General features: G+C 41.0%; 1 protein-coding gene across 1 annotated transcript in view; it reads left to right on the top strand.

The window, feature by feature from the left end:
- Positions 1 to 26006, top strand: part of LOC129526471 (histone-lysine N-methyltransferase 2C-like) — a 95489-nt gene that overhangs the window by 730 nt on the left and 68753 nt on the right. The window contains exons 3-7 of the mRNA XM_063696142.1: positions 844 to 953; positions 1460 to 1525; positions 2799 to 3011; positions 16237 to 16365; positions 18437 to 18556. Coding sequence (XP_063552212.1) covers positions 844 to 953; positions 1460 to 1525; positions 2799 to 3011; positions 16237 to 16365; positions 18437 to 18556 — 638 coding nt within the window. The remainder of the gene's footprint in view (positions 1 to 843; positions 954 to 1459; positions 1526 to 2798; positions 3012 to 16236; positions 16366 to 18436; positions 18557 to 26006) is intronic.

Genomic DNA, 26006 nt, shown 5'->3' on the forward strand with positions numbered 1-26006 from the left:
TGAGCCACTGTGTCCACCCAAGACTAAAGATTTTTAATTTAGGCGTTTTTGAGGGTTTAGGAATCCCTTGAAATTAGATGGAGAATTATTGCCTTCATCTATGCTGTTTCTTATGAAGGGTTTCTGAATCTTTTAATAGATTATAAAAAATATCTAACACTTTCTGTTCTCCTTAAACCACTTTCTCTTAAAGCTCTAGATACTAGATATCTAGGTAGTAGATAGCACCTTCTGCCCTCCCTACATAATTATGTGGAATTTCAAAATCAAGAATGTTTCCTTGCTTTCATTGGTATATTGTTGTACTCTTCAGAAGTTAAGCAGTGAACATATATTGATAGTATTATTTTATCAGTAGTACAGTATTCTTGGGACTCTGGCTACTAATTATCTGTTCCATTGCAAGACAACTTTTTACTTTATTTCCCAATTACCATTCAACATCGCTTTCCATGAGATATGTCTACTTCAATTTAGATGCATTGCCTGGAGCCCATATACGCTAGCACTGCCATTTGCAGTTTTCTGAATACCTTTGTGTTTGCCCTAACTAGCTTCCTTGCTGTCTTTGAAATATTTAATATATGATTATAAAATAATTAGCTTCCTTATGTAATGTGCTTTGCTTCCTCTCTAATAGTTTTTCTCATTCCTTTTTATTTCCTCCTTAGCTCTATGAAAGTTTTTCTGTTAATAGGGATAGTTAGGAGAAAAGGGCAAGGTAGGAGGAGCATGTGAGGCTTAGGGCTTTTAAGTTTGAAGACTCAGTGTTACAGGTTTAAAAGGTAGCAGTTCTCAGTATATTCCATTTTTTTAAAAAATATACAAATATGGTCTTTTTAGATGGATGCATGCAGTTCGTCAGAACTTAAATACTGAGGAAGAAGTGGAAAATGTAGCAGACATTGGTTTTGATTGTAACATGTGCAGACCCTATATGCCTGCATCTAATGGTAAGAGAATAATTTAAACTGTGAGTCTGCACTCTTGTACCACTCATTTGCACCTTACTGTCCATAACCAATGAATTAGCTTAGCTCTACTCTATTTTATCTTTGTGAAACTTACTTTGCCAAGTATTTTATGAAAAATATTATTGTTGGTTATACATGACTTATCACAACTTGTTATAAAACAATTTACATGAAACAATAAAAAGCACATACTTTAGATGTAAACTATAATTTTGCTTCCAAGGAACATGATCTTGTAGTTATTGACAATATGTCAAAATCCAATGTGTTGATTCTTTCTTAGCCAGGTTTTCCTCCATGACTTGAGTATTTCCTTCATCACTTCTTGTTTTGTTGTTGCTTTAAAAAGTGCTTTTAACTTTAGTGTTCAAACATTTATTTTAACAAAATGAGTATAGAAACAGAAAATTTAATCATATATAAGTATGTAAATACACTTTACCTTTTCTGAAAAGAATTACCTGGATTTTTTTTTTTCATTTCAGTGCCTTCCTCAGACTGCTGTGGATCTTCACTTGTAGCACAAATTGTCACAAAAGTAAAAGAGCTAGGTAAAATTTGAAATGCTTTACTTAATTTAATTAATTTACTTTGCTTAATTTTTACATAATTGGCTTACCACTTGTAAAATCTGCTTCAATCATATGGGTGTTCTATCCAAATTCCATAATGTTGGTAATCATTTCCACAATGATATATAAAATGTCATCCAGCTTTACTGGGGCAGTATTCCTATAAATTTCAGCAAGTTGGCAACAAAAATAACAGCTCTTAGAATAACCATTAATGCCATACTTACTTTGGTTTCATTGATATATTACTGTGCTTAATTATCAGTTAGCAGAAAATACGGCCTAGTTAGCAAGCAGATTTCTTTTAGAATTAATTCAATCTCTTAATTTTTTAAAATAATTAATAAGCCTAGTATGGTGATTAATATGATATTCTTATTAAACAGTCATTCTTTTGAATACTTGTATTTAATAGCACCTGATACAAAAACATTTGGATAGTACAGGAATTGTTCTAAGGAACAACAGTTTTGTACATTTAAAATTAAATCTGCAGGATTTGTACTTATTTATTACTTCTCCCTATTAGTAATTATGTTGATACTCTGATTTTTCCAGATGAGCTTCTGGAGTATTCTCTCTTTTCTTGTGTAAATAGATCCCTGCCTTTTGATCTTTTCCAGGAAAAAGCTCATAGTGGATTAGCTGAGCATTGTATTTCTTTGCAGTGCTTCTAACTCTTTTTATTGGGACATGAAAACAGAAATGCCAGGAAGACTTTTTTGAGACAGAGTCTCGCCCTGCCACCCAGGCTGGAGTGCAGTGGCACCATCTCGGCTCACTGCAACCTCCGCCTCCCGGGTTGAAGCGATTCTCCTGCCTCAGCCTCCCGCATAGCTGGGATTACAGGTGCCCGCCACCACGCCCGGCTAATTTTTTGTATTTTTAGAAGAGACAGGGTTTCACTGTGTTAGCCAGGATGGTCTCGATCTCCTGACCTCGTGATCTGCCTGCCGCCTCGGCCTCCCAGAGTGCTGGGATTACAGGCATGAGCCCCCGCACCCGGCCCAGGAAGACCATTTTTTAAAATCATGTAACATTTCTGCCTATAATCCAAGGAAGTTTGACCTATTTTTCCTAGTTTTTATTGGGTTTCATGAAGTTAATTATTCATGCATTTCATAGATACGTAATTGCTTTCTAGAACTACAGTCACATTCCCTTGACATGGGTATCAGTAATCAGTAATCAGTAATCAGTCAAATTTAAAATGAAAGTTTAGATTTGTATTCTTGGGATTTTGTAATTTTAGACCCACCCAAGACTTATACCCAGGATGGTGTGTGTTTGACTGAATCAGGGATGACTCAGTTACAGAGCCTCACAGTTGCAGTTCCAAGAAGAAAACTGTCAAAACCAAAACTGAAATTGAAGATTATAAATCAGAATAGCGTGGCCATCCTTCAGACCCCTCCAGACATCCAATCAGAACATTCAAGGGATGGTGATATGGATGATAGTCGAGGTAATACTAATTTATTTTCCATGAAATATGTGTGCAAGAATTACAGCATATAAAGTAACTTTTGAAATATGTGTATGATTTACCAAAGGGTAAATCACACTGACTTAGATAACCCCGATGTGACCCTTGCCATCTCCAAATGAGTGATCTTCTTAGACCTTGCCTTTTCAGGTTCTCTTCCTTTCACACGTTTTAGAACAGACCTACCTTACAGAAATCTCAAGGAGCACCATATCTTTGAAGATCACAGGTGGGGAAATACAGAGGGCTTGACTTTAGTTTGCTAGATAACGACACAAACCTTCTCAGATACTGTGAGCTTGGATAATACCATGTTTAAATGAAGGTAGTTGATGCATACATTCTAGAAATGGAAAAGCTGTCATTTAATATTACTTCAGGCATAACTTCATATTCACCAGTGTGCATCATAAAGTATTGGTTTATAAACATTTTCTTAATCAAAGTAAATATAAGGTTTTTCTAGCTGAATTCTTTTTTTTTTTTTGGTTGGGAGACAGGGTCTTGCTCTGTTGCCCAGGTTAGAGTGCAGTGGCATGATCTTGGCTTACTACAACCTCTGCCTACTGGGTTCATGCGACCCTCCTACCTCAGCCTCCTGAGTAGCTGGGACCATGGATGCGGGCCACCACGCCTGGCTAATTTTTGTATTTTTTTGTAGAGATGGGGTTTTGCCATTTTGCCAAGACTGGTCTTGAACTCCTGGGCTCAAGCCATCTGCTCTGCTCAGCCTGCTGAATTCTTGAGATAGCAAAATATTTTAATAGTAACCTAAAATCCAATATGAATTAAAGATGATTAGTGTAGGTTTCCTCATTTTTGGGGTGGTTATTTATTTTCAACTGATTCAGAATTGAAGCGATAATTATTTCTGTTCCATTACATTTTATTTCATAGTTTTTTTTTTTTTTTTTTTTTTTTTTTTTTTTTTTTTTTTTTTTTTTTTTTTTTAAGGGGCAGTGTCTTGTTACATTGCCCAGGCTGGTTTCCAACTCCTGGGCTCAAGTGATCCTCCTGCCTCAGCCTCTCAAATAGCAGGTACTATAGGCATGTGCCACTGCAGCCGGCTTTGAGACAATAGAATTTATTGAATACCTACTGTATGTCAGATGTTGGAAATCATATCAGTGTACAAAACAGGTAGAATTCTCTGCATAGAGTTTATATTTTAATGTTAGGTAACTCAACTCTTAAAAAAATCAGTTAATTATAATGTGTTTGGCAAGTCCCATGGTAAAAATTAAGTTTGATAAAGAGGAATTGCCTGGCCAGGCACAGTGGCTTATGCCTGTAATCTCAGCACTTTGGGAGGCCAAGGTAGGTAGATCACTTGAGGTCAGGAGTTCGAGACCAGACTGGCCAACATGGTGAAACCCGTTCTCTGCTAAAAATACAAAAATTAGCCAGGCTCAGTGGCATGCACCTGTAATCACAGCTACTTGGGAGGCCAAGGCAGGAGAATTGCTTGAACCTGGGAGGCGGAGGTTACAGTGAGCCGAGATTGCACCACTGCACTCCAGCGTGGGTAACAGAGCAAGACTCCGTCTCCAAAAAAAAAAAAAAAAAAAAAAAAGGAATTGGAAGTACAGACAGGTGTTTAGGGTCCATATGAACAGAAAGCAGTATTTGAGCACAGATTTTAAAGAGGTGAGTGAGTGAGCCACTTGATTACCTGAGAGAAGAGCATCCCAGACAGTGAGGAAGCCAGTGTAAAGTCTCTGGGTGAGAGTGTGCTGAGCATGTTTGAAGAGTGTTGTGGAGACCAACAGAGTGAGCAGAGGGGACAGTCAGAAGGTGAGAAGATTAGAGATGTGAGGACAAGAAGGGCGGCTCAGTATATCTCACACAACCATAAGGTGATGTGTCAGTAGTTTGTGCTTAATAGCAATGGAATAGGAGGCCACTGAATGTTCCTGAAAAGAAGAACACCATGATCTTATTTATATTTTAAGAGGAACACTCTCCTATGATATAAGTAGATGATTAGGTGCAAGAGTTATGACAGGTAGATCAGTGAGAAACAATGGTCCAGGTGAGAGGTAATTGTGGCTTTGAAAAGGTATGTCTTTTGTGGCCGGGCTCGGTGGCTCATGCCTGTAATCCCAGCACTTTGGGAGGCCAAGACGGGTGGATCACCTGAGGTCAGGAGATCAAGACCATCCTGGCCAACATGGTGAAACCTTGTCTTTACTAAAAATACAAAAATTAGCTGGGCGTGGTGGCAGGCACCTGTAATCCCAGCTATTTGGGAGGCAGAGGCAGAGGATTGCTTGAACCCAGGAGGCAGAAGTTGCAGTGAGCCAAGATCGAGCCACTGCACTCCAGCCTGGTGACAGAGTGAGACTCCATCTCAATAAATAAATAAATACATGAAAAGATATGTCTTTTGTATGTTCTTGATAATTTTTGTTTTTTAGTGTGTTTTGGGTCTATGTTGCTGGGAGAAACACTTTCTGATGCTTGTATGTAACTGATTTTCAGGTACAGTTGAACAGGTAATTTGATTTGGGGGCTTGGAGTTTGCAAAGAAGTAGTCCATATACTTGGAGGAATTGATCAGATTAGCATTAACAAGAATTTCCATTTCTGAGGATGTTAAAAAATGTCTGAAAAAGGTTTCCATAGTCTCTTAAATTTGGGAAGTGCTGCATTTCACAAAATATGAAAGGTTTCTTGATAATAGTACACATTGTTTCCCAAATTATGTGATTATAATACCTTTTTAAAACAACACAGAAGACCTTGGAAGGTTTTCCTTGTGACTTACCACTTGTAAACACTGAGAAATGGTGATATGTTTCAATTTCATATTTTCTCATTGACTCGTATCAGGGTAAAAGAAAATCAGTTGAAAAATTGCCCTTGCTTTTTTAAAATTTACGTGATAAAATAGCCCATCTGAGTTTACTGAATTTGTCCTTATTTTTATTGAATATGAAAAAAGATTGTTTAGTGTGTTGGATGTGAAATGCTAAGACAATTTTAGAATGTAAGGAATTGAATATACAGTATTTTCATGACTAGTCCCTCATGTTCATTTACATGCCAGGATCTCACATCCTTTGCAGAAGGAAAGGTACATTCCTAGGGATAAAATAAATGCATGTTACTTGGACAACATTTTTGCTTTCTGTTTGCTAAATAAAAATCCTTTTTAAAAATTTAGTATTGCCACACTTTGCCATATTAAAAATGTTTTAGATTACTATATTATCCTGAAACTACATGTACACACACACCCCTAAAATAAGTTTTATGGTATTTCATATGCCTGTACAGGAGAAAAAATAGGGAAAGAATACAATCATCGTAAGTGCTTATTATTACATTATGCTGAGATTTCTAATAACGCTGCCCTTTTCTGGGTATTTTTTATTAACCTAAAATTTGTGATGTTTTAGACTGTTTCACTAACATGTTTTGATAATGTCTCAGTACCCTTGGGAAAGCATTATAAAGTAGTGGGCAACGATGAAACCTACTCTGGATGTTTTTAGGCAAATTTTTTAACTTCTCTGATGCTAGTGTTCTCATTTATAAAATAGGTTAACCAGGATGAGCCCATAGGATAGTTGTGCTGATGAGGTGCAAGGATGCATGCCAGGCACCCAGCACTGGCTCTTCCCAAACATGGAGTGCTCAGTAACCATGAGCTATTAGAATACAAGTGCCCAACCAGTGCTTGAGCAATTGTGTTCTCTGTCCAACAGAACTCAACAGAATCCCACGTTTGTCTTTATATGTGAATTCAGTTCCTTTTGAGTTAGTAAGAAATTATGCCTGTGTTGGGGTAATTGAACTTTCAGGAGGAGGGAATTGTCTGCCACAATTATTCTCTGAACTTAATGTTTCCATGTCTTTTTCTTCATTTTGGAAGTTGTGGAAAAATTATAATGAAAGAGTATATAAACGTTTTCCTCTGTATTATAGCGTATCTGACAGTTTCCTTTATTAAAAAGTATGATATATTAGGGAGAGACTTGATGAATTTAAAATTAAAGTTTGAAAAGTGTTACTGACTATAAGTGATCTTCAGCTGTGCAGTTTTCAACTTGAGGTTGTCAGAATGTAATATTACACATTATATTACAGACATCTACAGAATCCAAATTGTGATGTTCCTGGAGTATTGGAACAATACCTATGACTTTTTGTTTCTATTGATTTTTAACTCTTCTAATAACCACTTCTTTAAGAAAAGTCATACATCATCACTTTGGTGTATCAGAAACAAATTCCTTATGCAATAAAAGCATACTTCATTCTCATTCACCTACTGGGATCTAGAAACCCTGTTAATGCAAGAAAAAAATCCCAAACCTCAATAAAATAACACTCTGTTTGTCTGAAGAGTGGAAACACAACACATTTCCTCTCAACTGGTGGTCCCAGATCGACCATCACAGTGTATGGATGTGTTTGGAGGTGTGGGAATAGGACTGCACTGAGGTTCTAGAAGGCCAGCAGGTGGGGCAGACTGAATGGAGGGAGGGGAGTGGCATTCAGTAACTACTGGAGCGTGGGAAGAGTGAGGTAGACTGTCCATCTGGTGAAGGTGGCTGCTTCCTTGAGGTTTGTTACTTTCTGTAATGTTAATTCCCTCAACTTTTAAAATTTGATTTTTAGACAAGTTATACATTCAAATGATTTAAAATTGGAAAATAATAAAAAGGTAAACAGTGAAGTCTCTCCCTTTCCCATGCCTTCATGCCCCCAGTTTACATCTCCAGAAACCTCAGAGGTTTCTCGTGTAACCTTCCAGATGTGTTTTATGCATGTACAAGGAAATGTGTGTGTATATATATATATATTTGTGTGTGTGTGTGTGTATATATATTTTATTCCTTTTGTCTTACTACTTTTTACTGTCCTTCATTTTTTTATGGCTGCAAATATTCCTTTGTATGGAAATATAAGCAATTTAATTTACATGTTCTTTCCCCTGTTGATAGACCTTTGGGTGTCTTTCAATCTTTTTTTTTTGTTTGTTTGAGACAGAGTCTTGCTCTGTCACCCAGGCTGGAGTGCAGTGGCACGATCTTCGCTCACTGCAAGCTCCGCCTCCTGGGTTCACGCCATTCTCCTGCCTCAGCCTCCTGAGTAGCTGGGACTACAGGCGCCTGCCACCATGCCCGCCTAATTTTTTTGTATTTTTAGTAGAGACGGGGTTTCACCATGTTAGTCAGGATGGTCTCGATCTCCTGACCTCGTGATCTGCCTGCTTCGGCCTCCCAAAGTGCTGGGATTACAGGCGTGAGCCACCGTGCCCGGCTTTCTTTCAATCTTTTACTGTGAATAGTACAATGAATCACCTGGTATATTTATAATGTTGTATGTAAGTGGGCCTGCAAAGGTGAATTCCTTGCTAAATCCAAAGACATAATGCATTTGAAACTGTTTTTGGAAGGTAGGATACAGTTTTTTGTTTTTTTTTCATTTTTTTATTATACATATCTGAGGCATACAACATGCTTTGTATACATAGTGAAATGATTACTATGGTCAAACAAATGTCTGTATCCTTCACCTTCCATAGTTTCTGTGTGTGTACACCTAAAATCTCTTTCAGCAAATTTTCTGTACACAATATTATTAACTATGGTTCTCATGCTGTGTATTAATTTGATCTCTAGAATTATTCATCTTACCTAACTGCAGATTTGTACCCTCCAACCTACTTCTGCCCATCCCACCCATCCCCTACCTCCAGACCCTTGATAACCACCATTCTACTCTCTATACGTTCAGCTTCTCACACCGCTGCCTCCCATTCTGCTTCTTCAGTGAGATCATACAGTATTTTTCTGTGTCTGGCTTACTTTATTTAGTACACTTTCCTCCCGGTTCATCCATGTTGTCACAAATGGCAGTATCTCCTTTCTTAAAGCTAACTATTCTATTGTATAAAGTCCTCGTTGTCATCAGTAAGTTCTTAGAAACTGTGGTTAAGAGGGGAAAAAAGTATGACAAAACTGATTTTTTTTTCATTTTGCATTATGCCAAAATTAGATTGAAGGAAACAGTGTTACTTGAGGACCTGCTGTATGTTCATTTAGCTTAACGTCTCAGTTCCCAAGAACCTATTGATGACATTAAGGGAGGACTTAATATATGTATATACAAACGTCACAATTTCTTTATCCATTCATCTGTCCTTGAATGGGTAAGTAAATTGTCCATCAGGACACTTAGTTTGTTTCCATATCTTGGCTATTGGAAGTAATGCCACCATAAACGTGGGAGTGCAGATGTCTCTCTCAGATGCTGATTTTATTACCTTTGAATATATGCCCAACAGAGGCATTGTTGGATCTTATGGTAGTTGTATTTTTTTTTAAGGAAACTCTATACTGTTTTCAATAATGGCTATACTAATTTACATTCCTATCAACCATGTACAAAGGTTTCGTTTTCTACACATCCTCACCAACACTTATGTCTTTGACTTTTTGATAATAGTCATTCTAAGAGACATGAGATGATATCTATTGTGGTTTTAATTTTCATTTTCCTCATGATTATGATGTTGAGCATCTTTTCATATACCATTTGACCATTAGTGTGACTTTGGAAAAATGGCTATTCAGGTCCTTGCCTATTTTAAAATCCAGTTATTTAGGTTTTTTTTTTTTTTGCTACTGAGTTGTGTGAGTTCCTTATATGTTTTGGATTTTAACCCCGTATCAGATGTGTGGTTTGCCAATATTTTCCCCTAATCCCTGTGCTACCTTTTTACCCCTGTTTTGTTTTATTTTTTTACTGCTATGCAGAAGCTTATTTGCTTGATGTAGTCCCACTTGCTTATTTTTGCTTTTGCTACCTGAGCTTTTGATGGGATATCCAAAAAATCATTGTCAAGGAGGATATTAAGAAATTTTTCTCCTAAATTTCCTTCAAGGAGGTTTATGGTTTCAGGTGTTAGGTATTTAATCTATTTTGAGTTGCTTTTTATGTATGATGTGTAAGATAGGCATCAGGTCCAGTTTCATTCTTTTGCATATAGATATCTAGTTTTCTTACCACTACTTATTGAAGACACCATCTTTTCCCCATTGTATCTTGTTGGACTTGTCAAAAATTAGCTCATAATATATGCTTGGGTTTATTTTTGGGCTCTGTATTCAGTTCCATTGATCCATGTGTCTGTTTTTATGCCAGTACCATACTGTTTTGATAACTATCACTTTGTAATATAAGTTGAAATCAGGTAGTGTGATACCTCCTACTTTGTTTTTCTTTCTCAAGATTCTTTTGGCTATTCAGCGTCTTTTATGATTTAATACAAATTTTAGAATTGTGTTTTCTATTTTTGTGAAAAATGCCTTTGGAAATTTGATAGGGATTGCATTGAATCTGTAGATCACTTTGGATAGTATGGACATTTTAACAATATTCTTCCAATCCACAAACTTGGGGATATCGTTATATTTATTTGTGTCTTTAGTTTTTTTCTGTTTTTTGAGACAGAGTCACACTCTGTTGCCCAGGCAGAAGTGCAGTGGTGTGATCTCAGCTCACTGCAACCTCCACCTCCTCCTGGGTTCAAGCAATTCTGCTGCCTCAGCCCCCCAAGTAGCTGGGATTACAGGTGCCTGCCACCACGCCCGCCTGGCCAATTTTTGTATTTTTAGTAGAGACAGGGTTTCGCCATGTTGGCCAGGCTGGTCTTGAACTCCTGACTTCAGGTGATCTACCCGCCTTGGCCTCCCAAAGTGCTGGGATTACAGGCGTGAGCCACCATGCCTGTCTGTGTGTCTTCAGTTTACTTTGTCTGTATTTTATAGTGTTTAGTGTATAAAGCTTTCACTTCCTTCATTAAATTTGTTCCTCAGTGTTTTATTTTTTTGATGTTATTTTAAGTGGAAATGTTTTCTTGATTTTTTTTCAGATCATTATTTGTATAAAGAAATACATCTGATTTTTGTATATTGATTTTGTATCCTGCTACTTGACCGAATTCATTTATTCTAGTAACTGTGGAATTTTTAGGGGTTTCTACATACAAGATCGTGTCATCTGCACACAGGGATAATTTTACCCCCTTTTTTCTGCTGATGCCTTTTATTTCCTTTTCTTATGTGATTGCTCTGGCTAGGACTATGTTGAATATAAGTGTTAAGAGTAGGCATCCTTGCCTTGTAGCAGATATTGAAGAAAAGCTTTCAGTCTTTCCCTGTTGTAGGTTTGTTTTTGAATAGGCAATACCTGTGCATGATACAAGAAATACAAAGGTCTTAAAAAGAGTGAACAATGTTAAGTTAGCCTACCTTTTGGCCATCCCTTCCTTGGAAAGAACCAGTGTTTTCTTATAACTTTCCAGAGATTAGTCATCTAGATACAAGTATGTATATATGGGAGAATTTCTCATATTTGGGTGATAACGGTCTTTTTCTCTTTCTTTTCTTTTCTTTCTGTCTTTCTTTCTGTCCTCGTCTCGTCTCTTCTCTTCTCTTTTCTTCGTTTCTTTTGACGGAGTCTTGCTTTGTCGCCCAGGCTGGAGTGTAGTGGCGCAATCTCGGCTCACTGCAGGCTCTGCCTCCCAAGTTCATGCCATTCTCTTGCCTCAGCCTCTGGAGTAGCTGGGACTACAGGCACCCGCCACCACGCCCGGCTAATTTTTTGTATTTTTAGTAGAGACGGGTTTTCACCGTGTTAGCCAGGATGGTCTCTATCTCCTGACCTCGTGATCCACCCACCTCAGCCTCCCAAAGTGCTGGGATTATAGGCATGAGCCTCCGTGCCTGGCCGATAACGGTCTTTTTCTTTATTTCAGCCTGTGGGAATCAGAAGGCCCTTGTGAAGATGTTGGTTAGAAGAGACTTTAGCTACAGTGATACCACTTGTGTTAGGGAACTGTATGTGCTACTTTATGCCATTTGTCTCAACATGTATGCTTACTGGTGTCACTATGAACCTCATCAATAAAAGTGTTCTCTTGGTTTTTACTGTCCTTGTGTGCATTGTTTCAGGTGAAAGGTGGTCTTTGTACTAGATCCAGTGCTATCCTTGGCCACAAACCATTACATATGATTAATTTGGGGATTTCCTCTTTATTATCCTGGAGGTCATCTTCTGTTTTCTCTTGTGTTACATGTGTTTTCTGCAATTTCATGAATTTCCCTTTATTTCTTCCCTCAATTTGGGTGGAACGTATCTTCCGTAGCTCCCTGACAGAGAATGTGTGGAAGGTAAGTTTTGAGCATTATATACTTCTGAAAATGTCTTTATTTTACCTTCCTACCTGACTCATCTTTTCCAGGTTGGAAATACATTTTCATTTATCATTTTTAGTCAATTGATCCACCGTCTTTTAGTTTCTAGTATATGAAGAACTCGGTTTTTTCTATGTGACCTGTGTTTTCTTGGAAGCTCTTAAGATTTTAGGAAATTCTTTGTCCTCAGTGTTCTAAAATTTCATGAGGATAACGTCTGTTTTTGTCTATTTTTGACATTTAAAATCTGTTTTGTTAGGCACTGAGTGGTCTCTTTCAGTCTGCTGTCTTATATCCTTCAGTGGTAGGAAATGTTCTTGAACTATATTATTGATAACAATTCCCTCTCTTTTTCCAGAATTCTGCTTTTCAGATGTGAAACATACTCAGTTTTTCTCTGCTTCTTTCCAATTCATGTCCTTATTTTATCTTCCTCTACTGAGTTTTGTTTTTATTTCAGTTATTTCAAGAGCTTTCTTTCCTCCCTTTGAATGTTTCTTTTGTAGCATCCTATTCTTGCCTCAAGGGTATCTTATATTATCCCTCAGAGGATTTTAATCTTTTTGAAGATTTTCTTTACTTCCTACTTAGTCTGTTAATTCCAAATTGTCTTTTATGTTCTCAGGTCTCTGTCTTTTATGTTACAGATCAAGGGTGTTGCAGATCTTCTGGCTTCCATGGCCCACATTGGAAGAAGCATTGTCTTGGGCCACACGTAAAATACACTAATGATAGCTGATGAGCTTTTTTTTAAAAAAAAAAAACCTCATAAAAAGTCTCATAATGTTTTATGAAAGTTTATGAATTTGTGTTGGGCTGCATTTAAAGCATCTTGGCTGCAGGTTGGACAAGCTTGTTATAGACCATTGTCAGATAATCTTTATGGTACATGCATGATTAAAAGTGAAGAACTAAAGATGGAGACTGGATAGATAGTATTTTTATTTTTAAAAAAGGAATTAAGTAGTTGATTAGAAAGCTTTGAGTATGTGGTGGTGCTTGTCGATTTGTAAGTTTAGTGGGGTGATTTGTGCTGACCATTTGGTGAACCCTCTGGTTTCAGTATCTTTAGATGTTCTTCTTGAACTGATCAGGTTCCCCACAACAGTCTTTTCAAACCTCATACTTGGAGGCTAGAGATCTGGCTGCTAGCTTTCTGAGAATTCAGTGGGGAAATGTGGGGTCCGGCAGCGGGAGCAGAATGGGGTTGTCCACACTTAGTATGCCCATATTTTCTTGGTCCTATTTTCGATCTTCATCCCATTGTTCCATTTAAGGTCACCCAGGAATCCTGCATCCCACAAATGAGAGTAGCAGCTTCTCAGTGTGTAAACCTAGGAAGCAGGTGTAGGGAGTATAACTTCTGCAGATAATTAAATCTCTTGTTGCTTCAGTTTTCTCCCACTTATTTCCAAAGGTGGCCAGTTTTCCTAGTTTCTCAGCCTTCTGAGGATTGTTATAAACTGGATTCTTTTTTTCAGTTCTTTCTGCTCTCAACTGAGAATTTGCCTTTGTTAAGTTGTTATTCTCCTTTCCTATTGTCTTTTTTTTTTTTAAGGAGATTGGGTCTTTCTCTGTTGTCCAGGCTGGAATGCAGTAGTGTGATCATAACTCACTGTAGCCTCAACCTTCTGGGCTCAAGCAATTCTCTTCTCCCACCTCAGCCTCCCAAATAGCTGGGATTACAGGCATGCCACCATGCCACAGCTTGATTTTATCTTTTAAAAATAGATTATTTCAGTGTGTTTTTAGTAGGGTTTCAGGAGAATGTAATTTTAATGTATGAATTTAGTCTGCCACCTTAACCCAAAATTCCCTGTCATTAACTTTTAGGTGGGTTTATTTGAAGGTAAACAATTGGTATTGTCATCTTTGGTGTTTGTTTTTTTCAGTAATTTTCTTTTTTCTTTTCTTTTCTTTTCTTTTCTTTCTTTCTTTCTTTCTTTTTTTTTTTTTTTTGAGACAGAGTCTCGCTGTCATCCAGGCTGGAGTGCAATGGTGCCAACTCGGCTCACTGTAAGCTCTGCCTCCCGGGTTCACACCATGCTCCTGCCTCAGCCTCCCACGTGGCTGGGACTACAGGCACCAGCCACCTCACCTGGCTAATTTTTTGTATTTTTGGTAGAGACGGGGTTTCACCGCGTTAGCCAGGATGGTCTCGATCTGACCTCGTGATCCGCCCACCTTGGCCTCCCAAAGTGCTGGGATTACAGGCATGAGCCACCGCGCCCGGCTTTTTTTTTTTTTTTTTTTTTTTTTGAGAGATGAAATTTCACTCTTGTTGCTCAGGCTGGAGTGCAATGGCACGATCTCGGTTCACTGAAACCTCCGCCTCCCGGGTTCAAGCAATTCTCCTGCCTCAGCCTCCTGAATAGCTGGGATTTTAGGCGTGTACCACCACGCCCAGATAATTTTGTATTTTTAGTAGAGACTCACTATGTTGGTCAAGCTGGTACGGAACTTCTGACCTCAAGTGATCCACCTGCTTTGACCTCCCAAAGTGCTGGGATTATGGGCATGAGCCACCGTGCCTGGTCTATAAACTTTTCTTTTCATGGTTTAGTCATAAGTCCATAGCCATTATCAGATTGTTATGGAATTAGCCTCAAATATAGACCAAATATAATAAAAAAGAAAAGACAAATACCCTGTTCATGCCATTACAGAAATACGTTATCTCTAATACTGAGAATATTGAAGGAGTTAACAACTTGATTTTAAAATGTATTTGATAAACATGTCTTTTTCCTGTAATACAATGTAAAGCATATATAACTTGGAAAAGTTTGATTACCACAGTGTTAAAATAGCATTCTCTAAAATAGCATTCTCTAAGCATTCCATTTACCTCATTCAGTGAAGTATTTATTGAACATGTATTAGGTATCCTACTAACAATACATCTGTTACTAAGAAAATCTGTGTACCTGTTCTCATGGAGAATATAATCTAGCAGGGACACAGATTTTAAAGAACCAATAAAAATGAAGCATGACGTTCATACATACGAGCATAAAACTGTTTGACATAATTTTATCTAAATATCAGGAATTCTTTAATACAGTGAAGTTTAGAATAAATCCTGAAAGATAAGTTAGGTAGAAGGCAGAAATTGGGGAAGATAGTGGAAGAAAGAGCTTGATACATTCAAAGAACTGAGTGTAGTTCACTGGTGGGAGTGAGATGAAGCTGGAAAGTTTACAAGAGACTGTTGTAATGGGCCTTGCAATTTGAAGTTTATTTTGAGGGCATTGGGAAGACATGAAAGGATTTTAAGCAGAAAATTGATACATATTTATAGAAAGATCATTTATGCAGTAATTTAAGGAATTGATTGGAGAGAGGTAAGCTTTGAGGTGGGGAACTAGATAGGAGCATATTGTATTAATAGTGAGTCATCTGAGGTTGGACTAAGATGGTAGTAGAGAGTGATAAAATGCATTTCAGAGGTATTGAGGAGTCTTGGTTGTTGGAGGAAAGAGATTAGGAATGATTAAGGTGGTCTTCCAGGCCTCTGTCTTCTCCAGGTTACATTTCCATGCCTTTTAATGATGATAGGTAACATGGGAAAAAGGAGAAAGTTTATTTTAAATTAATAGTTCATTTTGGATATACAGTTTTCAGTAACTAGGTAATATTCAATTATAGCTGTGGTTGAAGCTCAGAAGAGAGTTCTAGTCTAGAGACCTGGACCTGAAGACATAATTAAAAGCAAGTGAATTTGTCAAGTGCAAATGGATTGCACTTAACAGAACTCTGAGTTCTGTGTTCCCCTTCTCTGATTATGTTTTATTTCATGGGAACACTGCACTAAGCAGCACAATTTCTACAGCCATTTGGGGCTGCTTCTATCTCCTTTCATACTTTCCCTACCAACAGGGATGTACAATTAAAATGGCTCAGCAACAACCCTACTTTTTATTCCCCATTATGTAGGGATTATATATTTGATAGGTTTTTCCAGTTTTGTGTATATATTTACTTTTTTCCAGAAGGAGAACTTATGAATTGTGATGGAAAATCAGAATCTAGTCCTGAGCGGGAAGCTGTGGATGATGAAACTAAGGGAGTGGAAGGAACAGATGGTGTCAAAAAGAGAAAAAGGAAACCATACAGACCAGGTATAGTGCCTGAGGTAGACATTTCAATATCATCAACACTTGGTTAATTAAAGAAAAATACAATACTGAAGACTTCAATTAAAATTAAATATTCAGGATTAAGAACTGTCTAAACAAAAATATGTGCACATAAATTAAAGAACTAAACTATTTGAATACGACTTTTTAGCTCCAGAGTTCTTTATTTTGAATATGTGAATACTTCACAATGAACCATTATTGAATGCCTTATCCCAAATGTTAACCATTTTATTAAATGCTTTACTAGATTGGCTTTTGTTCATACTTGGAGTTTGAAGGCCATTTATATAGTTTCTCTGGATGTGTACTTCTGTAACGCTTTTAATTTTCAGTATTCACTTTCTAATATCTTTTTTTGAAAAAACTTATTTCAGTGTTTATGCAGGAGTGCCAGTAAGTATACAGTGTGAAGGGGAACAAGACAGAGTTATTACGGCTCCTAGAATTTATAGTCCAGTTAAAAACCATGACTGATTAAACACTCATTTCTTATGTGCCTCAGGAGTGGAGAGAAAAGCGGTCTTGCTTGTCAGTTTTATTTGCCTTATTGGAAAAAATTATTAAAATTGTCACAATACAGAAGTTGTAGGCTTTTATGTATTTATTTAAGAAAAATTTTTTCCCGCTTTTCACACGTGTTGAGTAGGCTTTCCTTAGCCAGTTTATTAATGTCTGTTTACCAATGAGGTTTTAAATTGGATTCGTACAATCTTTATGCTTCTTATTGCTTATATTTTATTGGTAAGAGTGATCTAAATCCCTTTTGATATGTAAGGAAGAACTTTCTTACTTCGTTCGTATTCCATGAGACCTTAAAAGATAACCTGTCTTTTAAATAGGTCATATCTATAATAAGGACCTAAGATGAGTTGCTTCTAAATCGTTTTATGAAAATGATTTCATTTCTTCCTGATCATGAGGCTTATAAGTGTACTTTTTTAGACATTGCAGATTTCTTCCAGGAACTTGTATTTACTGTTTTCTTTTCCTCTGCCTCACATGGAAGTCAACCCTCTAATTGAGGGACCCATTAGGTCACAGAGTATATTGCTAGACAGCGATATCATTTCACAAAAGCTTATAGTGTTGACTGTGTACCAGACCTCTATTCTAAGCACTTCACTTATGTTATTTGTCCTTTTAACATATGTATGAGAAGCTGCTTTGCCTTACCCCCATTTTTAACCAGTGAAAGAATTGAGGCATTGAGAAGTATTTAGTGAGTAAGCAGAATTACATAGTCTGACTCCAGATTCCATGCTCTTAACCACAGGGCTCTATGTGTCCCATGTATAAATGCCCTCATACGTTGGAGTACCAGACACCGTCCCCCTGAAATCATATCAGTCAAAGAATATTTGTGTCATCTAGGTAGTTTGTGTCTTCTGTCCTCCAGCTAATGTACCAGTTAGCCGGTTAATATACAGACACAGTCATCCATCACTTAAGTTCAGAGAAATACATTATTAGGCATTTTCATCCTTGTGTGAACATCATAGAGTGCACTTCCACAAACCTAGATGGTATAGCTTACTACACACTTAGGCTGTATGGTACGCTAAATTCATTTTAAAAAATAAAGTAATTGTGCTACGGTGTTATAACTATGGTGATGTCTGTATGTGGTGGGAATTTTTCAGCTCCATTATAATCTTATGGGACCACTGCCTTAACATGCAGCCCTTTGTTTACCAACATCATTATGCAGTGCATGACTGTTATGTGATGTATGAGACACTAATATTTGTCAAATAGATAAGCCAGCATAATTTAGTGTTTGATATTTACACTGATACTGTTTAGAAGAGGAAGTGCACACAGGTCTTTTTGTATTATGTTTGATAAGTGATAACAGTGGCTTTGCCTTTTTTTTTTTTTTTGGTTGTTTTTAACTTCTATTTTACCTAAAACTCAGGTTATTTATTTAGACTAGCACGGATTTAATTTTGGAAAATGACTTACTATTCAAGATAAAGCATTTTTATCCTGTGTACTGTGGAAACGTAGGGAGAAATTATTTATCAGTTTACCCAACTTCTTTTTTGGATAGGTATTGGTGGATTTATGGTGCGGCAAAGAAGTCGAACTGGGCAAGGGAAAACCAAAAGATCTGTGATCAGAAAAGATTCCTCAGGCTCTGTTTCTGAGCAGTTACCTTGCAGAGATGATGGTATAGTACTGACTTAAAAAAATTTTTTTTTCTTTTATGTAACCCCTTGATCCTGATATTTCTATTGGAAAGAACTATCCTAAATAATGTTACAGTCAATAAGAACCTTATTGCCTCTTATTCTTACTCAATAAGAGTCTTATTGCCTTTTATTGATGAAAGGATTTGAGTGCATATAGAGTTCATATCTGTAATACAGCAATCAGGTTTTATAAGGAAATGGTTTAAATCCAATAGACTTTATTCTTTTGAGATTTTTTGACAAGCTCTTTTTTCCTGTATCAAGTTATTAAATATATTTTCTATATTTAAATATAAATGGTTTAGGGACTTAATAACTTAGTTACATAAGGTACTTTCTGGTCATCTCCAAAGCCTTTCTTTGACTGCCTTAGATACTTATCACATAATTTGAAATTCTCAAGTGACAGTGCACCTCAATTTTTATCTATGTATGTATGTATGTATGTATGTATGTATGTATCTATCTATCTATCTGTCTATCTTAGGGTCTCACTATGTCACCCAGGTTGGCATGCAGTGGCACAATCATGGGTCACTACAGCCTTGCACTCCTGAGCTCAGGCAATTCTCCTGTCCTCAGCCTCTGATGTAGCTGGAGACCACAGGCACACAACCACCATGCCTAGCTAATTTTTAGGCTTTTTGCAAAGACAGGGTCTCACTTTGTTGTCCAGGCTGGCCTAGAACTCCTGTGCTCAAGCGATCCTCCTGCCTCAGCCTCCCAAAGTGCTGGGATTACAAACGGGAGCCACTGCGCCCGGCCGTTAGGGAGTTCTGTTATCCCCATCTGTAAAATGGGGAAAATGGAGTCAAAGAGAGTTCAAAGGAAGCCCCAAGGTGGCACAGCTGGGGAATCGAGTTTTGATTTGAACCCAGAGAGCCATTTTCAAGAGCTCAGCCCTGACCTGCTGCGGGGGTCACCACTCCTAGGTGCCACTTTGTATTCTGGGAGACTTGGATTCCAACTCTGCCGGGGGATCTCAAAATGGAGGATGGCGTGCTTGCCCCAGAGTCAATGCCCAATCAGTGATTGTTATTATTCTGTTTTCCTAAGGCCAAGGTCAACCACTTAAGACAGAAAAGAATGGTATGAGTCAGCATGGCTTTTGGCATTGGATCTGGGCTAGAATCCCACTTTCTTCTAGTTGTAGATCTTCAAGTAAGAGAATTAAGTCAGAAAGTTAACATCAGGCCCCAGTTTCCTCATCTGCAAATGGATTTAAGCATGAAGGTTATCAGGAGAACTAAGTAACACCATAATATAAATCAGCTTTGGAGCTGAGAGTGGTACATAGTGGGGGTGCAGTAAATCATTTTGTTTTTCCCCTTTTATTATTATTATTTTGAGGCAGAGTCTCTGTTGCCCAGGCTGGAGTGCAGTGGCTCCATCTCTGCTTACTGCAACTTCTGCCTCCGGGGTTCAAGCGATTCTCCTGCCTCAGTCTCCCAAGTAGCTGGGATTACAGACACGTACCACCATGCCCGGCTAATTTTTGTACTTTTAGTAGAGACAGGGTTTCACCATGTTGGCCAGGCTAGTCTGGAATTCCTGACCTCATGTGATCCTCCTGCCTCTGCCTCCCAAAGTGCTGGCTTCCCACCGAGCCTGGCCTGTTTTTCCCCTTCTTATCCCTCCTCGTCTCCTCCCTGTTCTTCTTATTTTATTTATTTTATTTTTTGAGACTGTCGGCCAGGCTGGAATGCAGTGGCATGAACACTGCTCACTGCAGCCTCGACCCCTTGGGCTCAAATTATCTTCCCATCTCAGCCTCCTGAGTAGCTGGGATTAAAGGCGCGTGCCACCAAGCCCGCCAAATTTTTATTTTATTTTATTTCATTTCATTTCATTTCATTTCATTTCATTTCATTTCAGTTTATTTAAGAAAGTTTCACTCTTTTTGCCCAGGCTGGAGTGCAATGGCATGATCTTGGCTCACTGTAACCTCCGCCTCCTGGGTTCAAGTGATCTCCTGCCTCAGACTCTTGAGTAGCTGGGATTACAGGTGCCTGCCACCACTCCTGGCTAATTTTGTAATAATTTTTGTATTTTGTAGAGACAGGGTTTCGCCATGTTGTCCAGGCTGGTCTCGAACTCTTGGACTCAAGCAATCTGCCGGCCTTGGCCTCCCAAGGTGCTTGGATTACAAGCATGAGCCAGCCACGGCACTCAGCCCTCTTCTTACTATTATTATTATTACTGTTATGGTTGTAGAAGTAACCTGAAATAGAGATACATTTAAATATCTGAGTGATTTCAGCAAAGGAGAGAGACCCTGTGTTACTATTTTAGGAGTGCTCTTGATTGTGTGAACCCGTTGAATACACCACTTACTAACCGAGCCCGGCCATTTTGCTCAGATTATTCGGAGCTCTCAGGACCATTCAGAATGAAATTCAAAATCTTTACCATGGCCAGAAAGATCCGTGCAATCAAGATGCACCATCCCTATCCTAATTTCCTGGCTTGTCTCCATGGCAGCCACAATGCCATGCTGGCCTCCTTGCTGTTCTTTGAAACACTGGGTGCACTTTGCTTCAAGGACTTCGCTTGCCTGTCCCTGAACCTGGAATGCTCTTCCCCTAGAACTCCTTGTGGCTGCCACTGTCACCCCCTTCAGGTCTTTATTTAGATGTGTCTATGATGAAGCCTTTCAGGGCCAATCTATTTAACATTTCCCTCACCATCCCTCCACTCTGTAGCCCCTTTGCCCCTTGTATTTCTCTCCATAGTACTTATTATAATATCTAACACACTATAATATCAAATGTTAACTCCATGAGGATAGGCATTTTGATCTATTTGGTTCCCTGCGGCATCTCCAGCACATAGAACAATGCCTGGTGTACATAGTGGGTGCTTATTAGGTACATGTCACATGAAAGAGGAAAAAAACGAGTGTATTAAAGAATCCAGGAGCTGGGTGAGGTGTGTCATGCCAGTAATCCTAGCACTTTGGGAGGCTGAGGCGGGTGCATCACCTGAGTTTGAGCCCAGCCTGGCCAACATAGTGAAACCCCATCTCTACTAAAAATACAAAAATTCAGCTGGGTGTGGTGGCAGGTGCCTGTAATCCTAGCTACTAGGGAGGCTGAGGCAGGAGAATCGCTTGAACCGGGGAGGCAGACGTCGCAGTGAGCCAAGATTGCGCCATTGCACTCCAGCCTGGGCAACAAGAGTGAAACACTGTCTCAAAAAAAAAAAAAAAAAAAAAAAAAAGAATCCAGGGAGGCCAGAAGCAGTGGCTCACACCTGTAATCAATCTCAGCACTTTGGGAGGCGGGCAGATCACTTGAGGTCAGGAGTTGGAGACCAAAATGGTGAAACCCCATCTCTACTAAAAATTCAAATATCAGCCAGGTGTGCTGGTGCACGCCTGTAATCCCAGCTACTCAGGAGGCTCAGGCAGGAGAATCACTTGAACCCCAGAGGTTGCAGTGAGCTGAGATCACGCCACTGCACTCCAGCCTGGGTGACAGAGTGAGACATTGTCTCAAACAAACAAACAAACAAAAACCCAAGGAGCACGGAACAGCTACATATTGGAACAGCTAAATATTGGAGCACCTACTGTGTGTTGACCGTTCCACAGCATGGAGGAAACTGGTCTTCCCTTGGAAGAGCCTCCCCACTATTCAGGTGGTAAGAGAAATAACATACCCAGGGCTAGGCATAATGCAGACAGTGTTATAAAGGAGGCATTGAACAAAGGAGAGAGTAACTGAAGGAGGTGGCATTTTGAGTGACCTTGGGGCCGATTAGGGTGGTTACAGGTTGATGTTTATATATATGGCATATACGTTGGGGGATTGGGTGGTGGGGAGGGGTGCAGGCATTCAGAATAGAGCAAAGAGAGGAGTAAGTATAGAATGGTGTATCAAATGTTTATCCAAAAGCAGGATATGGAACTAGTAAACATTTTATTCACAGTGTGTATTTTTTTTTGAGAGGGAGTCTCGCTCTGTTGCCCAGTGGCATGATCTCAGCTCACTGCAACCTCTGCCTGCTGGGTTCAAGTGATTCTCCTGCCTCAGCCTCCCAAGTAGCTGGGATTACAGGCGCACGCCACTACGCACGGCTAATTTTTGTATTTTTAGTAGAGACGGGATTTCGCCATGTTGGCCAGGCTGGTCTCAAACGCCTGACCTCAGGTGATCAGACCACCTCTGCCTCCCAAAGTACTGAGATTACAGGCATGAGCCACTGCACCTGGCCTGTTGTCTATATTCTATTTTTTTTTTTTTCTGAGATGGAATCTTGCTCTGTCACCCAGGCTAGAATGCAGTGGCACGATCTTGGCTTACTGCAACCTCTGCCTCCAGGGTTCAAGTGATTCTCCTGCCTCAGTCTCCTCAGTAGCTGGGATTACAGGCGCCTGCCACAGCGCCCAGCTGATTTTTTTGTATTTTTAGAGGAGACGGGGTTTCACCATGTTGGCCAGGCTGGTCTTGAACTCCTGACCTCGTGATCCACCTGCCTCGGCTTCCCAAAGTGCTGGGATTACAGGTGTGAGCCACCGCGCCCAACCTGTTGTCTATATTCTAAAATTTGGATAATTTGGATATGGTATAGTTTATGTGGCAGTTTTCTTTTGGAGAACATGTAGGTTGTTTCTAGCTTTTCGCTATTGGAAACAGTGCTACATCCTTGTGTATGCTTTCTGCATGAGTGGTATTTCTCTAGGATACATACTGTAATTATATGCTTGTCTTTTTTTGTGTGTTTTAATTTATTTAATGTCTGTGATTCCTGTTAAAATACAAGCTCCATGAGGGGAGGAATCCAATTTGTTTTGCGCCGCACTCTTTAATTACTATCTAGCCAAGTGCTTGGGAGAAAGGAGAGGTCAATAAATATATACTGAGTGAATCAGGCTGAAAGATTGGCTGGGACCATGGTGTGGTTTTGTATCCTAAGAGAGGGAGCCTGACTTATTTTGGAAAAGTAAAATATTTTTTTGGAGAATTTCACACAAAGCAGTAGCAGGATGGTTATTGGTGGAATTTAGGAAAACGTATTCTGGACTAGAAAGAAGGCAGGTACAGGAGGTGCGATTATGAGATTATTACACAGGCCAGAAGGAAACAAAGAAACATGGGTGGTGAGAATAGAAAGGAAAGGGTACATACATTTCAGAGAGATTAGAAGGATAGGATTTGTGAGATTTACTAAGTAGCTATAAGGGGTGAAGTAAAGAAAGCATAGAAGGAAAGTTGATTTCTAGCGTAGAACATTTTAATTTTACAAACATTCTCTCTCCCAGCTCCATGGAAAAAGTACTCACTAATTGCTGTTGGTATATTAATTTGTATTACATTTTCTTCCCCACTTTCTCTTTTTTTTTTGAGACAAGGTCTGTGGCCCAGGCTGGAGTGCGGTGATGCCATCTGGGCTCACTGCAGCCTTGACCTCCTCGGGATCAAGAGATCCTTCCACCTCAGCCTCCTGAGTAGCTGGGACCATGGGTGCCAGCCACCATGCCCAGCTAATTTTTTTTTCTTTTTTGAGACGGAGTCTCACTCTCCCCCAAGCTGGAGTGCAGTGGCGCAATCTCGGCTCACTGCAGCCTCCGCTCCCTGATTCATGCCATTCTCCTGCCTCAACCTCCCAAGTAGCTAGGACTACAGGCACCTGCCACCACGCCCGGCTAATTTTTTTTTGTATTTTTAGTAGAGACAAGGTTTCACTGTGTTAGCCAGGATGGTCTGGAACTCCTGACCTCGTGATCCGCCCGCCTCGGCCTCCAAAGTGCTGGGATTACAGGCGTGAGCCACCGTGCCCAGCCCTATGCCTAGCTAATTTTTATATTTTTCTTAGAGACAGGGTTTCGCCGTATTGCCCAGGCTGGTCTTGAACTCTCGGGTTTAGGTGAGCGCCTTGGCCCCCGAAAGTGCTGGGATAATAAGCATGAGCCACTGTGCCTGGTTTCCCTTTCAAAAGAGATTTTGGGTGTTTCGTGTCACTGTATCCACGCAGCGTGCGGTCTCTTGTGCGTGGCTTCTTTTCCTGAGCACGCACAGCTGCCTTCTAACCCGCGAGCAATGGCTTTAAGGTTTTTGTTTGTAATTCGGGGGTGACCCAGGGGTTCGGGCCGCGGGCCCCTCCCCTCGCCCAGGCACACCTTGCAGAGGAGCGGGCGGCGGGGACAGGACCCGGGTCTGTGCTTGCGCACACCCTCGCGGGCCAACCCCACCCCCCCGCCGGGTACCTGTCACGGCTACTGCCGCGGCGCGCGCCCGCCAGGTTAAGCCGGATGGCGGGAGGAGGGGTGCGGGGCACGGGGGTGCCGGGAGGGTGGCACGGCGCGCGCGTGCGCAGGAGTCGCCGAGCAAGAACTGGTAGTGCGCGCACTCGCCGCTCGCTCGCGTCCCGGAGGCGGAGTCTGCGGCGGCGGGCGGAGCGGGGGCGCGCCTATGCTAGTCACGTGGGCGCTGGGGCGGGGCCGGGCGGCCGTTCAAAGCAGGGGGCGGGGCCGGCGCGGCCGTTCAAGGCAGGGGGCGGGGCGTCTCCGAGCGGCGGGGCCAAGGGAGGGCGCAACAGCTGCTACCTCAACACTTTCTGACCCAACGGTCACCCAGCGCCGGATTCGCTGCGCCCCGGCGGCTCTAGGGACCCCTGGCGCCTACACTTAGCTCCGCGCCCGAGGTGAGCGCAGGCCCTAAATCCTCCGGGCGGGGGTAGGGGTGAGGGACGCTCCTTTTTTGTTGGGGCGGGGGTCTTGGAGGCGCGAAGGCACTAGGCGCCTCGGCGGATGGCTGCACCCCTCGCCCGCGGCTCCCCGTGTCTTTTGGGGGGCCGGGTGCGGGCGCAGAATCCGGGAGGTGTCCGCACAAAAGGCCGAGAAAAACTCCGCGACGCCTCCCTCCCTCCCTCCGCCCTCTCCGCGCCCGCTCCTCCTCATTCAAACCCGGCCCGCCTGAGTGGTGTCCACTCAGTCCTGGCCGCCGCCGCATGAGGAAATGGCCGAGGAGCCGGAGCCGCAGGTAAAGGGGGCGCGCCCCCCGCCCGCGCCAGCCGGGGCGCCCGCCCGGTCCTGCGGAGGCTCCCGCGCCGCCCCCGAGGCGCCCGGCTCTCGTTGTCTTGTCCCCTCCCCAGGCTGACCTCAGTTCCCCGTGTCAGCTTTCTAGCGGCTCCTCTAGGGCGCGGCCTCCCCAGCCGGCTCCTGCGCTTCCGCCCACGGGAAGGTGCGGGCGATCCCGGGCTGCATCCGCTCTTGGCCGTCACACTCACACTGCACGATTTAGAAGGGCTTGGGGTGCGGGGTTCCCTGAATCTCCGCCGGGAGCGGGGATCCGGGGGTCTGCGGGGGTGGGCGGTGGGGGTCTGTTCCGAAAAGTTGGGTCGCCCCGCGGGGCGGGTCTCCCAATTTGCCCAGTCGGCCCTTGGGGCGCGGGCGGAGGGGGGACGTCGGCGTAGGGTCCCCAGCGA

The sequence above is a fragment of the Gorilla gorilla genome, chromosome 12, assembly GCF_029281585.2.
Source record: "Gorilla gorilla gorilla isolate KB3781 chromosome 12, NHGRI_mGorGor1-v2.1_pri, whole genome shotgun sequence".
Taxonomy (NCBI): domain Eukaryota; kingdom Metazoa; phylum Chordata; class Mammalia; order Primates; family Hominidae; genus Gorilla; species Gorilla gorilla.